Raw genomic sequence first — 17,958 nt, 5'->3', positions numbered from 1 at the left:
AAGGTACTTTCAAAAGTTGTAATTTAGGTATGCAGAGAGAAGATACAAAAAACTATAAAATACAATGAGACAGTGTATACTAAATAAGTAACACACACAAGCAAAACAGCCATAGAAGTTCAAAAAAGATAGATTCCTATGGGATGTAAGAAGATAAAGCCTGCACAGGACCTTAAAGGAAGGGTAAAATTTAGGTAAGAAAGAGGCATGGACACGGCAGACAGAACACACATGGCATGTTTCAGGGATACCAAAAAGAGCAGCTTAATTTGAACCATAATTTGTACTAAAAGAAATAGAAAAAAGGTTGAAAATTTTTTTGTCAGAGAGCTTTGAATACTGGTTTAAGAATTCTATTTCACAGTCTAAGTCAAGAAGTGTTTCTTTCTCTTCTAGCGTCAGACATCCATAGTTTCAGCATCTACTTCTAAAAACACTGATTTGTTTTAGAAGTACTTTTCTATCCTTTGCTTCATTTTATAAGTTAGCAAGTATCAAATTTAATTCCTATGTAATTAGGTACGAATTTTCATATAAAGCATGTTTCATGTTGAAATATATTTTTATAAGTTTAAGTAGTTTCAGCCTTAATATTTTGCTTTTAGAAAAGTCTTTTCAAGTAACTAAACCCCATTAAAGGAAACTCAAACCTGATCATGACTAGATGAGGTAAAAGCATCTGTGTTCAATATAAACTAGCTAATCAGAGCTTAGAACTGTGCTGTACACAACATTCCCTGCACTTTTTTGATAACTGATAAAGTGTATTTCTAGAATGAACTATAAATAAAAAACTAAACTTTATCAAGATTTTGTACTATGAAACATACTGATGATCTAAATGTATTACAGCAACAAGAATATGTGAACCAGCCTCACTTTTAAAACTTTTGGTCTAATTTAAGCATAATTTTAAAAAATCATACTTAATAATTCAGGCATATTCAATTTTAGAAAGTTTAATTAACTGCGATACTATATAACATGCATATATGTATGTATATGTTTTCATGGGTCAGGGTTTTCTCCCTTTCACAGGTATGAAATAAAAGGCTTATTCAAAGAAAGATGAGTACAGATGAAGTTCAGGATCTCTAATATGGGATCAAGAGAAGATAAAACTGCAAATAGGTTGAGGCCAGACTGAGAAACTTATACTTTAACCTGGAGAGAATGGATAATTTAAAGACTTTTATGCAGGGCAGTGATATAATTATTTTATGCTTTAGAAAACATGTTACTGTGCCACAATGTTGCTCAGTGAAACCTGAGCGTAAGATTGAATATCAATGATACCTTAATTAAAAAAAAAGATATTAAAAGATTAAAAAAAAAAGAAAACATGTTACTGAGATAGTGTAAAAGACAGTCTAGAGGGAGAAAACAAGTGTCTATCATGTTGCCCAGTTAACTGTGGCAGGCAGGACATTAAAACATAGCTTTAAAAGAAGTTGAAAATAATAACATACTTGCTCAATACAAACTTTGTACATGGTAGTAACAGTTTCAACAGAATACAATTTCAACAGAATCAATTGGTTTACAGGAATACTTACCCTAATATTCTATTCATTCCATGTCTAGCAGCATAGTGTAATGGAGTATTGTGCTGGTAGGGCTCCCCATAAGATGTATTTGGATCGAGGGATTCCTTTAGCTGAGGGTTGTTTTCATATATTTGGCAGGCCAGGTTTTCATCACCATTGATGAGTGCCTTACGGAATTTGGTGGTTGTATTTCCCATGTTTTGTTTTGTTTTTTTGTAGTAGAGGGTGGCACTTTTTTCCTTCCCCCTTCAGCCACTTGAATGCTTCTGCAACATATTTCACATTCTAACGGAGGAAAAAATTACCAAATTAGAATATAAAACAATAATTGTGAAGCAGTATCCTAAAGAAACAGTATCACAGTTAGGAACGCTAATAGAATCTGGGAAGCATATGTAAGGGAACAAATGATATTACATTTTACCATGTTATCTTAATAGCCAAAAATCTCCTCTATTTTTAATATTACCCAAATTAACTTCTTGCTAAACTATAACTGTTAAACTGGTTAAACTGTAAACTGTTTTCCCACACAGACTGTTACTTAAGGTTTCCCAGGCTACACTTGGTACTATAAACGTTATCTATACATATGGACTTTTCAATTTTCCTCTTCACATGGACAGGAAATAGCTTGACTGAACTGTATGACTGAATATACTTGAATCTCTGTATAAATTATGTACAACCCACCTCAATTTGTAGGATAATGAAATTTTGTTCATATAAGAACTCCAGAACAGGTGTTAACTTAGAATAAAGTAAAAGTGAAACTGCCTAGTAGTTATAAGGGCATCAGAGAAAAGATTTTAAAATGTAAATAATGGGACTATGCAATTCACTGATTGTAATCAGATAGTCACAGCAAACTAATAAAATTGATTATACACAGAGCAATGGAAACAGTGATTGTTCTACCTTAAGACCATTAAATGTATTTTCTTCTACTATAAAGAATTCAAAACAAGGCTGAAAACATCAAATGTTTATGCATTCTATATTTGAGAAGAGGTTATGCTAATGATCATATGAGTATTTACTACTAAAGCAACATAAAGAGCGAGGTATGGGGGGAGGGAAGAAGGACATGGAAACAACCACAGGACTTGGAGTTTGAAATCTATTTGCTATACCAGCTGCGTTTTTTGAGCAAGTTATCTACCCTCTAAATGTCTTAGGTTCCTATCTGTATAGTAAAGAAAAATGACCATTTCTTAAGGATCGCTGTGAGGATTGTAAGGGCTACTTTAGAGTACCTACCACAGTCCTTGGCTCAATAAATGCTAGTTTAGTTCCAAGCAATAAATATTTTTGAATTTACTCTTGAACTATGATCAAAGTTAGTGATAAAGGAAACAACATATGCAAAGGCAGGTATGAAATAAAAGGCTTATTCAAAGAAAGATGAGTACAGATGAAGTTCAGGATCTCTAATATGGGATCAAGAGAAGATAAAACTGCAAATAGGTTGAGGCCAGACTGAGAAACTTATACTTTAACCTGGAGAGAATGGATAATTTAAAGACTTTTATGCAGGGCAGTGATATAATTATTTTATGCTTTAGAAAACATGTTACTGTGCCACAATGTTGCTCAGTGAAACCTGAGCATAAGATTGAATATCAATGATACCTTAATTAAAAAAAAAGATATTAAAAGATTAAAAAAAAAGAAAACATGTTACTGAGATAGTGTAAAAGACAGTCTAGAGGGAGAAAACAAGTGTCTATCATGTTGCCCAGTTAACTGTGGCAGGCAGGACATTAAAACATAGCTTTAAAAGAAGTTGAAAATAATAACATACTTGCTCAATACAAGCTTTGTACATGGTAGTAACAGTTTCAACAGAATACAAATTAAAGGACTGAAAAACATGAGCTGTTTTCTTCAATTTCCTATAAAACAGAGGCTCCCAACCTTGGCTGTACATTTAATAACTTGAAGAACTTCAAAGTGTTTCATTAGCTAGTCTACATCTTAGACCAATTAAATCAGAGTCTCTAGAGGGTGGCACAAAAGCATTGATATTTAGGCTCCTTGGGTGATTTCAATGTACACACACTGGCTGTAAAAAACCTCCTGGATTCCCCTAGCTAAGCGGTAAGACTGAGGATGCAGATGAAGGTAAGTAAGGTCTTTTAAGGGCACTTTGTTATTTTTTTTAACTTTAAATATATATATATACATACAGAAGCTTTTGAAAGTATGAAGAAAAAGGACAAAAGAACTCCGAAGACTATTTAATGGAAGATAACCACTGTTAGCATTTTGATAAATATATGTAAATATGTGTTTGCATGCATATATGTACTAAAATATTTATATACATCAATTAGATCATACTGCTTAATTCTTAAATTTTTACTTAATTTTCAGAGGGTTGCTGAACTTTCAGCCTAAACTACTTCTCCTTTATCATCTCATCTTCAATGAAAGCAAATTTCTCCCTCCCACACTCTATCACAATATACTATAGCCACTTCTGGGATTTTTTTCAGGGAGGTACAGCCTAAATTATTTTATTTCGTTTTGTTTTGATTATTTTATTTTATTATTTAGTTTGTTTTTCATAGAATCTAGGAGTATTATATTTAGTCTCAGTGAAATAATTGTTTTTATTGTACTGCTTTAAGCATTATAAGGGTTTATTTCTCTTAATGAGGACTCCAGTTTATTGTATATTTTTATCTATAACCAAATATAAAGGATATCATGTAGGTTCTAAAAGGTTTTGGAAACTTTCAGTTGTTTTGGTCTTATCTTTTTCCCTAATAAACTATAGCTCAAATTATGAACATTTTCAGAATTTTTGAGTCAGATCAGTAAGTAACACATTTCCTTTGATTTACGTTATTACTTTAGTGAAATGTTCTATAAGAAAAATAATTCCTATCCAGGATGTGAAAAAAGAAGTATATAAGAAAGCAATGACATCTTGGGGATACTTATTAAAAACAAGGTACTTAAAAAAATCAGTAATACTCTAAATGTACATTAAATATTACTGTCATTCATGTTGAAAAGCATAATTGCATCTAGAAATCTTTTTGTGGTTCTCAATTACTGCCAAGTCTGTTTCATTTTAAAAATGTGAGTTCAATAAGCCTGAAATTCACCAGGAAATGCATCCTTTAAAACAGTTCATAGCTCTATTCCCTCTCAAGATTTAGTGTCACAAACCTTGCCTAGAAATTTGCCAGATGTGTCCTTTCACTTTTCCATTACCACAGCTAATAATGTAACTTGTAGTGTGCTTGTTCCCTCTTTGTTTGAATTAAATGCTTAAATAGTATTTCTCTAACTCCAAGATAAACCTATATATAGAGCTTCATGAGGCAGGTGATGGATTATCAGAGGTTAAAATAATTTCTTGTTTGGGGTTTCTAAGTTTTACAGGAAAATCTAGGCAAAGTTTCATCATTTTTGACTAATAAAGCACAGCACTTTTTAAGTATTTAATGGAAAAATAAGGAAAAATATAGCCTGTCAATGGGCTCCAGAAACTTTCCCTAATTTCTGAATAACTTTTAATTGTGCACGTTTCTGTAACTCTTGCTTTAAATCTTTGTCTCTCAATTTCCCCACCCACAGGTTAATACTCTGCAATAAAAAACTTCACTGCATTTAAATTAATAAACTATTTCCAGAAATCTTTGAGAGAAGATGAAGTTCTTCAGAAATGGAGAACTTTAAAGGATAAGGTAAAAAAAAAAAAAAAAAAAGAAAAAAAAAGAAGGATATCATAAGAAAATGCCAGGGCAAGTCAATATGCTGTAGACCAAACCATGTGGGCAAACAATGTATTAAGCTTTCAGCTCTGTGCATCCACTCATGCAACAAGCACTTATTAACCCACCGTGTTTCCCATTTGTTACGGCACATCAGAATCACTGAGGTGACTTACACTGCTCTAGGGAAGACAGACCAGAGGAAGAATCTGAAAGGCTTCTCAGTTGATTATAATACGGACATCAGAGTTGAGGATGAGGGACTAGTTTTGAAACTGTACTAAGCCAAAGGTATTTCAATAAGTGTGATGGCAAGAAGTGTAGTTAAGAGTCAGAAAGATTTGTGCTCAAATTCTGTTTCTATTTTATCAAGTTACTTTGAGTTGATTCTTATCTGTATACCAGCAGTATGAATATTTACTTTCTTCAGCCAACAAACATACGTGAACAGACAAAAATCATTCCATTTATGGAATTTATATTTTAGTGGAAGTAGAGTGATAAACATTGTAAGGCTTTGATTTTATTCTGCATACAATAGGGAGCCATAATAGCTTTTTGACCTAGTATTTCTCAGGCTTTACCATTTTTTGGAAAAATGCATTTAAGACTTATCCATTTTGGTACATGAATCAATAGTTTAATCCCTTCTATTGATAGATTCCATTGTATGGACGTACTGCTATTTAGTGATTCACATACTGAAGAACATGTTGGTTGTTTTCAGTCTTTGGCAGTTGCTAATAAGGCTACCATAATATTCACATGGTTTTGTGTGAATGTATTTTTAAATTCTCCTGGGTAAATATCCAGGAGTGGAAATGATGGGATAAGTTATTTGTTTAACTTAATAAGAAATCACTAAGCTATTTTCCAGAGGAGATGTTCCAGTTCATTCCTGTCAGCCAGGTATGAGAGTTATAGTTGCTTTGTATCTTGGTCAGCATTTGGAATTGTCATTTTGTTGGTGGTGTTTCTCTTTTTTCTTTTTCAGTAGTCATTCTAATGGATGTATAGAGGTACCTCACAATGGTTTTAATTTTCATTTCCTGAATGACTAATGACATGGAGCACACATTCATGTGCTTATCTGCCATAAGCATATCTTGATTTGTAAAGTGTCTGTTTAGATCTTCTGCTCACTTTTAAGATGAATTACTGTTGAACTCGAGTTCTTTATATATTATGTAAAAAAATCTTTTGTTAGAAATGTGATTTGCAAATATTTCTTCTAGTTGTAGCTTCTTTGTTGTTACACACATTCCAAAAGTTTTCAATTCTGGTGAAATCAAAAATGTCATTTTTTCCCTTTATAGACTGTGCTTTTGGAGTCATATGTCAAAATTTTTACCTAACCCAAGTCACAGAGATATTCTCCTATATTTCCTTCTAGAAGTCTTTTAATTTTAGGTTTTACATTTAAGTCCATGATCCATTCTGAGTTAATTTCTATATAAGGTTTGAAGTATGAATTGAGGTTATGTTTTATGTACAGATATCCAGGAGTTCCAGCATCATCTGTTGAAAAGTTTCCTTTCTCCATTGTATTCCCTTTCTACTTTTATCAAACACCAACTGACTAGCATAGCAAATTAAACAATATATTAAAAGGATCATACACCATGATCACGTTATTTATTCCAGAGATGCAATGATGGTTCAACATCTACAAATCAGTCACTGTTGTTAGGAAAGAGTATAAAACCTAAATGTGATTTATTCCCACTAGGATGTTTAAACATTTTAACAGTAAGGTATTAACAAAGGGCCAAGTGGTGGAAGCTGCTTGGGCTGAGAGTGGGGGTGGGGGAATTGATAAGGACCTGGCATACCTGTTTGAGTTTTTTTAAACCTACCAATAAAATTAAGACAAATGTAAAGGAAAGATATAACTGGCTTAGGCGACGTCGGGGAAAGAATGTGAACCCTGTAGTACTCAACCAATGAGGAACCAGGGGAGGGACTCGCGCACTAGGAGATAAATTATTGGCGCCAAACTCCCCAGGTGTGCCTGCCCACCAGACACCCGATCTTGCAAGACCGTCATTAAAGCCTCGCTCCGCTGTTCTCTTTGTCTCTGTGTCCACTTATCAATGAGTGTTTCTCACAATGTGATACATATTAACAAAAAGAGGGAGAAAACTCATAATCTCCAAAGATACAGAAAAAGCATTTGACACAAACGTCCATTTGTCAAAAACTCAACAAAACGGGTACAAAGGATACATACCTCAACATAACAATGGCCATATATGTTAAGTCCATGACTAGCTTATCACTAGTGAAAAGCTAAAAGGTTTTCATACAAGATCAGGAATAAGATGAGGATACACACTCTTGCCACCTCTGGCCAACAAAGCATTGGACTTCCTGGCCACAGCAATTGGGGAAAGAAATAAAAGGCAATCAAATTGGAAAGGAAGAGGAAAAACTTCACTATTTGCAGATGACATGATATTGTACAGCTGATCCTTGAACAACATGGGTTTGAACTGTGCAGGTCCACTTACAGGCAAATATTTTTCAATAAATATACTGGAAATTTTTTTGAGGTTTGCAACAATTTGAAAAATGTTTCTTTTCCCTAGCTTTAAGAATACAGTACATAATACATATAACACAAAATCTGTATCAATGGACTGTGTTATGACTAAGACTTCTGGTCCAAAGTAACCATTAATAATTAGGTTTTTGGGGAGTCAAAAGCAATATGTAGATTATTGACTGCATGGGGGCTGAGCACCCCAATACCCTCATTGATCAAGGGTCAACTGTACATAGGAAAACCCTAAAGACCCAACCAATAAAATCTTAGGACTAATAAATTAAGTGAAGTTCCAAAATACAAAATCAATATAAAGAAATATGTTGCATTTCTAAGTACTAAAAACAACTATCAGAGAGAAAACAATCCCATTCACAATTACATAAAGAATAAAATACCTAGGAGTAAATTAAACCAAGGAGGTGAAAGACCTATACAATGATGACTATAAGATATTAATGAAAGAAACTGAAGACTGAAAAACTGAAGTAAATGGAAAATGTTCCATACTCATGGACTAGAATAATTAATACTGTTAAAATGTCCATATTATCCAAAGCAATCTACAGATTCAATGCAGTCCTTATCAAAATTCCAATGGCATTTTTCACAGAAGTAGAACAAACAATCGTAAACTTCATATGGATCTACACACACACAAATAGCCAAAGCAATCTTGAGAAAGAACAAAGCTGGAGGCCTAATGCTCCCTGAAACTATATTACCAAGCTATAGTAATTGAAACAGTATAGAGTACTGGCATAAAAGTAGACATATAGATCAATGGAACATAATATAGAGCCCAGAAATAAGCCAATGCATATATCTTCAATTAATTTATGACAATGGAACCAAGAATATAAAATGGGGAAAGGACAGTCTCTCCAATAAATAGTGTTGGGAACACTGAACAGCCATGTGCAAAAGGATGAAACTGGAGCACTTTTCTTATACTGCACACAAAAATGAACTCAAAATGGGTTAAAGACCTGAATATAAGGCCTGACAACCATAAAACTACTAGGAGAAAACATAGGCAGTAAGCTCCTTAAAAATCGGTCTTGGTGATGATTTTTAAGATTTGACACCAAAAGCAAGTCAACAATAAAAGCAAAAATAAACAAGTAGGACTGTATCAAACTAAAATGCTTTTGCAAGTACAGCAAAGGACACCATCAACAAAAGGAAAGGCAATTTACTGAATGCAAGAAAGTATCTGCAAATTGTATATCTGATAAGGGGTTATTACCCAAAATAAATAAAAAAACTCATATAGCTCAAAAGGAAAAGGCAAAAAATCTGATTAAAAAATGAGTATATCTGAATAGATATTTTTCCAAAGAAGACATACAGATGGCCAAAAGGCACTTGAAAAGGTGCTGAGCATCTCTAATCATCAGGGAAATGCAAATCAAAACCACAATGAGATATCACCTCACACCTGCTAAAATGGCTGTTATCAAAAGGACAAGAAGTGTTGGAGAGATGTTGAGAAAAGGGAAGCATTGTGTACTGTTGATAGGAATGCAAATGGGTGCAGCCATATGGAAAATGGTACGGAGGTTCCTGAAAAAATTAAAAACAACTACCATATGATCCAGCAATTCTACTTCTGGGTTTTTATATGAAAATAATGAAACCACTAACTCTGAAAGATATATTGTACCCCCATATTCACTGTAGCACTATTTACAAGATTCAAGATATGGAAATGACCTAAGTGTCCATCAACAGATGAAGGGATAAAGAAAATGTGGTACAGGCATACCTTGCTTTACTGTGTGCTTTGCAGGTATTGTTTTTTTTGTTTTTTTTTACAAATTGAAGTTGTGGCAACCCTGCCTCCAACAAGTCTATCTGCAACATTTTTCCAACAGCATTTATTTGCTCATTTGATGTTTCTGTGTCATATTTTGATAATTCTCAAATATTGCAAAATTTTTCATTACTGTTATATTTGTTATAGTGATCTGTGATCAGTAAGGATAACTTGTTGAAAGCTCAAATGATTAGCAGTTTTAGTAATAGTTTAATTAAGGTATGTACATTGTTTTTTAGACATAATACTATTCTGAATTTAACGGGCTATAAAATCCCCACTGTAAACATAATTTTATCTGCACTGGGAAACCAAAAAATTCATTTGAGTCATTTTATTGCACTGTCCACTTTAGTGCAGTAGTCTGGAACCAAACTTGTAATATCTCTGAGGTGTGCCTGTTTGTGTGTGTATACATACATAAGAAAGTTGGCCAGAAAGATGAATAAAATCTTTCCATTTGTGATAACATGGGGTAGATCTTGAGGGTATTCCATACCACTTTTTAGTTCTAGTACAAATCACTTTACCTTTCTGCACCTCACTTCCCTCATCTGTAAAATGGGGATAAGGTCACCTATCTCACAGGGTTGTCAAGATTACCCAGATAATATAGCGTGTGGCACACAGTAGATATTCAACAAATTTTATCTCCTATTCCCTATAAGAATTTATTATAAAAAAATAGAATTGTAAGAAAATAATATAATTATAAGTAAATGTCTCCCACACTAGATAACCTGAAAAACTTATCCTGACTGACCATGAAATGATCACTGAAATCCTGTATCTAAGTATTCAGTACTCTTTCCTACTTCAAGTGAATGTTAAAGTATCATGGGCATTTAATGAAGTATAGGTTGCCCCAAAAGATAATGCTAAGAAAACATAATTATCAAAAATTAAAATGACTTAGTGCCAACTTTTCCCCACCTTTTATTTTTTTAAGAACTGGGATGTCAAAGATTAGAGAACTGCTACTTTTAAAAGTCCATGCAGATTTTAAAACTAGTAACAACAACAAATACTACAGTAAGATGAAATAGGTGTAGTTCCTCAGGAAAATGACAAGATAAAAAGGCTGAATCTGATTGACCAAAGAGAATAAAGATAGCATTTAGAAATATGTTAAACTGGTAAGATTCTGAGGAACTTTATATGGTCTTAAGAAGAAAGTCACTGTGGCAGTTGGTTTCTATGTACCCCTGGCCCCACAACATACACCACTTGATGTTAATACAATCACTATAAAAGATTTTTTAAAGTAAGCTATATTAGAGATTCAAGATGGTGGCGTGAGAGGTAAGAAACAGAACTCCTCGCAAAACCACATATAATACGAAAATATAGTTACTACAAGAGCAACAGGAAAGGCAACACAAGACTGCACACACCTGAAGAACAGAGTAGACCTTATGAAACAGGGTACCAAAGCCATGACCCAGTGGGACCCAAGCCCTTCCCCCATCCAAGCTCACCGGCGGGAGGTAGAAAAAGGGAGCAGGGAGGGGATGGAAGCTTAGGAATGCTGAACACCCAGGCCAGGAGATCTGCTTTAGGAGCACAGACCTACAATGCATGGTGCTCTGGAAATTGGTGGGGTTGGAAAGCTAAGACAGCCAGAATACTCAGAGAGATTGAGATCCGGGCGTTTGTGGAGGACAGGAATCCACATCTGGATGTACTGGGAGAAAGGAAAGACGGGCGGTCTGAGAGGCTTCCTAGTTGCGAGAGCGCTGCTGAGGGGGCAGAATTTGCACGGAGCCTGCTGTGTGGGGGAAGGAATAGGTGGACAGGGTTGTCTGGACGTGTTCTGCTCAGCAGGTTGGGAACTTTCAGGAACTTCAGGTGCTCCATCCCCCTGCTAGCTGCTCAGCTCTGAAACCCCTGCTGTGATACGCAGCCTGCTGTGCCTTCCTCCCGGGCTCCTGGCACCAGCTCGCATACCAGCAGTCCTTGAACTGGCATCAGGCTAGCCAGAGGGAGGCCCTGCCTACTGCAGCAACAGACGCAAAGCACGGAGGCTTAAACCTGTGTGCCTGGCCAACTGGTTCTGACAGTGGAGACAGGCACTGCAGCCAGGAAGCAGGAAAAAGCTCTTTCCTCCCCTCAGGCAGCAGTGCTGATACCCTGCAACCCCCATCATCACTCCAGAGGCTGAGCAGCTCCAGATACTAGAGCTTCAGGGCACTACATGGCATAACATACAAATATGAAACGTCAAAGGAACCTGGATCAAACAAAAATTTCAGAAACACAAGAAAAAGGGCCAAATGAAACTGAACTCACCAATCTTTCTGAGAGTTCAAAATAAAAATCATAAACGTGCTCATGGAGGTACAGAAAAATATTCAAGAACTCAGGGATGAATTTAGGACAGATATACAATCATTAAGAAATTCCATTTCTGAAATGAAACATACAATGGAGGGATTTAAAAGATTAGATGTAGTAGAACAGACAGTAAATGCAATAGAAATTAGACAAGAGGAATACAAAGAAGCTGAGGCACAGAGAGAAAAAAGGATCTCTAAGAATGAAAGAATATTCAGAGAACTATGTGACCAATCCAAACAAAACAATATTCGCATTATAGGGGTACCAGAAAAAGAGAGGAAAAAGGGAAAGAGTCTTTGAGGAGGTAATTGCTGAAAACTTCCCCAGTCTGTGGAAGGAGATAGTCTCTCAGGCCATGGAGGTGTACAGATCTCCCAACACAAGGGACCAAGGAAGACAACACCAAGACATATAATACTTAAAACGGCAAAGATCAAGGATAAGAGCAGACTTTTAAAAGCAGCTAGAGACAAAAAAAGATCACATACAAAGGAAAACCCATCAGGCTATCATCAGACTTCTCAGCAGAAGCCTTACAGGCCAGAAGGGAGTGGCATAATATTTTAATGCAATGAAGCAGAAGGGACTTGAACCAAGAATACTCTATCCAGCAAGATTATCATTTAAATTTGAAGGAGGGATTGAACAATTTTCAGATAAGCAAAAGCTGAGAGAATCTACCTCCCACAAATCACCTCTACAGTGCATTTTGGAGGGACTGCTACAGATGGAAGTATTCCTTAGGATAAATAGCTGTCACCAGGAAAAATAAAACTAGAGCAAAGAAAGTAGAACAATTAATTACTAAGCAGATGAAAAATCAAATCAATTAGCCCCAAAGTCAATTGAGAGATAGATAAAGACTATAGAATATGATACCTAACATATAAAGAATGGAGGAGGAAGAAAAAGGAGGATAAAAGAAAAAGAACCTTTAGGTTGTGTTCATAATAGCATATTAAGTGAGTTAAATTAGACTGTTAGATAGTAAGGTAATTACCCTTGAACCTTTGGTAACCATGAATCTAAAGCCTGCGATGGCAATAAGTACATACCTATCGATAATTACCCTAAATGTAAATGGTCTGAATGCACCTATCAAAAGACATAGAGTCACTGAATGGATAAAAAAATACGACCCATCTATATGCAGCCTACAAGAGTCACTTCAAACCCAAAGACATACACAGACTGAAAGTAAAGGGATGAAAAAGATTTTTCATGCAACTAATAGGGAGAAAAAGGCAGGAGTTACAGTACTTCTATCAGATAAAATAGACTTCAAAACAAAGAAAGGAACAAGAGACAAAGAAGGACATTACATAATGATAAAGGGGTCACTCCAACAAGAGAATATAACCATTATAAATATCTATGCACCCAACACAGGATCACCTACATATGTGAAACAAATACTAACAGAATTAAAGAGGGAAATAGAATGCAATGCATTCATTCATTTTAGGAGACTTCAATGCACCACTCATTCCAAAGGACAGATCAACCAGACAGAAAATAAGTAAGGAGACAGAGGCACTAAACAATGTATTGGAAAAGATGGACCTAACAGACATCTACAGAACACTCCATCCAAAGCAACAGAAAGCACATTCTTCTCAAGTGCACATGGAACATTTTCAAGAATAGATCATATACCAGGCCACAAAAAGAGTCTCAGTAAATTCAAAAAGATTTAAATTGTACCAACCAGCTTCTCAGACCACAAAGGTATGAGACTAGAAATAAATTACACAAAGAAAAAGAAAAAGCCCACAAACACATGGAGGCTTAATAACATGTTCCTAAATAATTAATGGATCAATGACCAAATAAAAACAGAGATCAAGCATTATATGGAGACAAATGCCAACAATAATTCAACAACACAAAATCTGTGGGATGCAGCGAAGGCCATGCTAAGAGGGAAGTATATTGCAATACAGGCCTACCTCAGGAAAGAACAATCCCAAATGAACAGTCTAAACTCAAAATAAACGAAACTAGATAAACAAGAACAAATGAGGCACAAAGTCAGTAGAAGGAGAGACATAATAAGAGATTAGAGCAGAAATAAATAAAATCGAGAAGAAAAAAACAATAGAAACAATGAAAGCAGGAGCTGGTTCTTCAAGATAATAAACAAAATAGATAGACCCTTACCCAAATTATCAAGAAAAAAAAGAGTCTACACACATAAACAGAATCAGAAATGAGAAAGGAAAAATCACTACTGACACCAAAGAAATACAAAGAATTATCAGAGAATACTATGAAAAAGTATATGCTAACAAGCTGGATAACCTAGAAGAAATGGACAACTTTCTAAAAAAATGTAACATTCCAAGGCTGAGCCAGGAAGAAATAGAAAATGTGAATAGACCCATTACCAGCAAGGAAATTGAACTGGTAATCAAAAACCTACCTAGGAACTCCTGATCCAGATGGTTTCACTGCTGACTTTTATCAAACATTTAGTGGAGACCTAATACCCATCATCCTTAAAGTTTTCCAAAAAGTAGAAGAGGAGGGAATACTCCCAAACTCATTCTACAAGGCCAACATTACTCTAACACCCAAAACAGGCAAAGACACCACACACAAAAAAAATTACAGACCAATATCCCTGATGAACATAGATACAAAAATACCAACAAACTAGGAAACCAAATTCAAAAATACACCAAAAAGATCATCCATCATGATCATGTAGGATTTATTCCAGGAATGCAAGAATGGTACAATATTAGAAAATCCATCAACATCATCCACCACATCAAATAAAAGAAGGACAAAAAAACCACACAATCATCTCCATAGATGGTGAAAAAGCATTTGACAAAATTCAACATCCATTCATGATAAAAACTCTCAACAAAATGGGTATAGAGGGCAAGTACTTCACCATAATAAAGGCCACATGTGACAAACCCACAGCCAAAATTATACTTAACATCCAGAAGCTGAAAGCTTTTCCTTTAAGATCAGGAACAAGACAAGAATGCCCACTCTCCCCGCTTTTATTCAACATAGTTCTGAAGATCCTAGCCATGGCAATCAGACAAGACAAAGAAATAAATGGCATCCAGATTGGCAAGGAAGAAGTTAAACTGTCCCTGTTTGCAGATGACATGATATTGTACATAAATAAAGAATCCTTTCTGAAACAGCCAGATTTAATATCTGACATTCAGCAAATTTGAAGGATACAAAATTAATACACAGAAATCTGTTGCATTCCTATACACTAACAATGAGCTAGCAGAAAGAGAAATCAGGAAAACTATTCCATTTACAATTGCATCAAAAAGAACAAAATACCTAGGAATAAACCTAACCAAGGAAGTGAAAGACCTATACTCTGAAAACCACAAGACACTCATGAGAAAAGTTAAAGAAGATACCAATAAATGGAAACACATCCCATGCTCTTGGATAGGAAGAACTAATATTGTCAAAATGGCCATCCTTCCTAAAGCAATCTACAGATTCAGTGCAATCTCTATCAAAATACCAACAGCATTCTTCAACAAACTAGAGAAAATAGTTCTAAAATTCATATGGGACCAGAAAAGACCCCAAATAGCCAAAGCAATCCTGAGAAGGAAGAATAAAGTGTGGGGGGGGGGGAATGCAAGGGCTTATGCTCCCTGTCTTCAAGCTCTATTACAAAGCTGAAGCAATCATGACAATTTGGCACTGGCACAAGAACAGACCCATAGACCAATGGAACAGACTAGAGAGCCCTGATAGAAACCCAAGCATATATGGTCAATTAATAGACGATAAAGGAGCCATGGATATACAATGGGGAAATGGCAGTCTCTTCAACAACTGGTGTTGGCAAAACTGGACAGCTACATGCAAGAGAATGAAACTGGTTTACTGTCTAACCCCATACACAAAAGTAAACTCAAAATGGATTAAAGACCTGAATGTAAGTCATGAAACTATAAAACTCTTAGAAGAAAACATAGGCAAAAATCTCTCGAATATAAACATGAGCAACTTTTTCCTGAACTCATCTCCTCAGGCAAGGGAAACAAAATAAAAAATGAACAAATGGGAGTATGTCATGCTAAAGAGCTTCTGTAAAGCAAAGAACACCATCAGCAGAACAAAAAGGCATCCTACAGTATGGGAGAATATATTTGTAAATGACCTATCCTACAAGGGGTTAATATCCAAAATACATAAAGAACTCATATGCCTCAACACCCAAAAAGCAAATAACCCGATTAAGAAATCAGTGGAGGATATTAAGAGACACTTCTCCAAAGAAAAAATTTAGATGGCCAACAGGCACATGAAAAGATGCTCCACATCGCTAATTATCACGGAAATGCAAATTAAAACCACAAAGAGCTATCACCTCACACCAGTTAGGATGGTCAACATAGAAAAGACTAGGAACAACAAATGCTGGCGAGGATGTGGAGAAAGAGGAACCCTCCTACACTGCTAGTGGGAATGTAAATTAGTTCAACCACCGTGGAAAGTAGTATGGAGGTTCCTCAAAAAACTAAAAATAGAAATATTTGACCCAGGAATTCCACTCCTAGGAATTTACCCTAAGAATGCCGCAGCCCAGTTTGAAAAAGACATATGCACCCCTATGTTTATTGCAGCAATATTTATAATAGCCAAGAAATGGAAGCAACCTAAGTGTCCATCAGTAGATGAATGGATATAGAAGATGGAATATTATTGATGGAGGGATGAATGGATACACAATGGAGTATTATTCAGCCATAAGAAAACAAATCCTACCATTTGCAACAACATGAATGGAGCTAGAGGGTATTATGCTCAGTGAAATAAGCCAGGTGGAGAAAGACAAGTATAAAATGATTTCACTCATCTGTGGAGTGTAAGAACAAGCAAAAACTGAAGGAACAAAACAGCAGCAGACTCACAGAATCAAGAATGGACTAACAGTTACCAAAGGGGAGGGGACTGGGGAGGTTTGGTGGGTAGGGAGAAGGGGAATAAGGGGCAATATGATTAGCACACATAACATAGGGTGGGGGGCATGGGGAAGGCAGTATAGCACAGAGAAGACAATTAGTGAGTCTACAGCATCTTTACACTGATGGACAGTGACTGCAAAGGGGTATGCGGTGGGTCTTGATAGTGGGGGGAATCGAGAAACCACAATGTTGCCAATGTGATTTTATATTAATGATACCAAAATAAACAAAATATAAATAAGAAACAAAGATATACTCATTATAAAATAAAAGAAAACTATATCATACTTTAAGCAAACAACTGTTTGAGTGCAAATGGTATTTACAACTAAGGATGTGGTTTAAATTTCCTAACCTATTGACATGTTAACTTATATTCACCAAAAATAAAATAAAGAATAAGAAAAGCAACTTAAGAAAAGTTTACTTAACTTCACAAGTAAAACTTACAAGAATAAGAAAGGTTTACTTAACTTCACAAGTAAACTTACATTTTACAAGTACTGATATTTAACTAATTATAATGCACAGAATCACAGGAATAAAAAGGACTGAATTTAAATCATCCCAGCCTATGTCTGCAATCTGAACACTGAACGCTTTTGACCGTTCATAATTTGTTAGCTAATAATTTGCCTTCTTCACTATATTATGGGGAGTCTACTTTATTGTTCAAGTTTACTGCTTCAGTAAAATTGAAATTTATATTACCGAGTGCACACTCAGGCTACAGCACCTCTTGGCAATGTATGGGCTAGTGCAGGTGCCAGCAAACATTTTCTTAAAGAGGTAAGAAATATTTTAGGCTTTGTGAGTCATTAAAATGTCTATCACAACTACTCAACTCTGTGTTGTAGCCTGAAAACCATAACAATATGTAACAGAAAGGATGTGGTTATGCTCAACTAAAATTTCATTTACAAAAAATAGGCAGGGGGATTCACCCAGGGGCTAGAGTTTGCCAATTTCTGATTTAATGGAAGGAACATACATAGCATGATAGAACAATCTGAGT

At 35.4% G+C, this 17,958-nt stretch overlaps 1 protein-coding gene across 6 annotated transcripts in view; it reads right to left on the bottom strand.

Moving 5' to 3' along the window:
• Positions 1-17,958, bottom strand: part of ANKIB1 (ankyrin repeat and IBR domain containing 1) — a 163,939-nt gene that overhangs the window by 91,915 nt on the left and 54,066 nt on the right. For all 6 annotated transcript variants that reach the window (XM_057504515.1, XM_057504516.1, XM_036879245.2 and 3 more), the window contains exon 2: positions 1,557-1,832. In XM_057504515.1, the coding sequence (XP_057360498.1) occupies positions 1,557-1,744 (188 nt within the window). In that variant the 5' untranslated portion in view covers positions 1,745-1,832. The remainder of the gene's footprint in view (positions 1-1,556; positions 1,833-17,958) is intronic.

The sequence above is a fragment of the Manis pentadactyla genome, chromosome 7 (genome assembly GCF_030020395.1).
Source record: "Manis pentadactyla isolate mManPen7 chromosome 7, mManPen7.hap1, whole genome shotgun sequence".
In the NCBI taxonomy this organism is placed as follows: domain Eukaryota; kingdom Metazoa; phylum Chordata; class Mammalia; order Pholidota; family Manidae; genus Manis; species Manis pentadactyla.
Note: the sequence above shows the minus strand (reverse complement) of the source record. Positions and strands in the feature narration are given on the sequence as shown.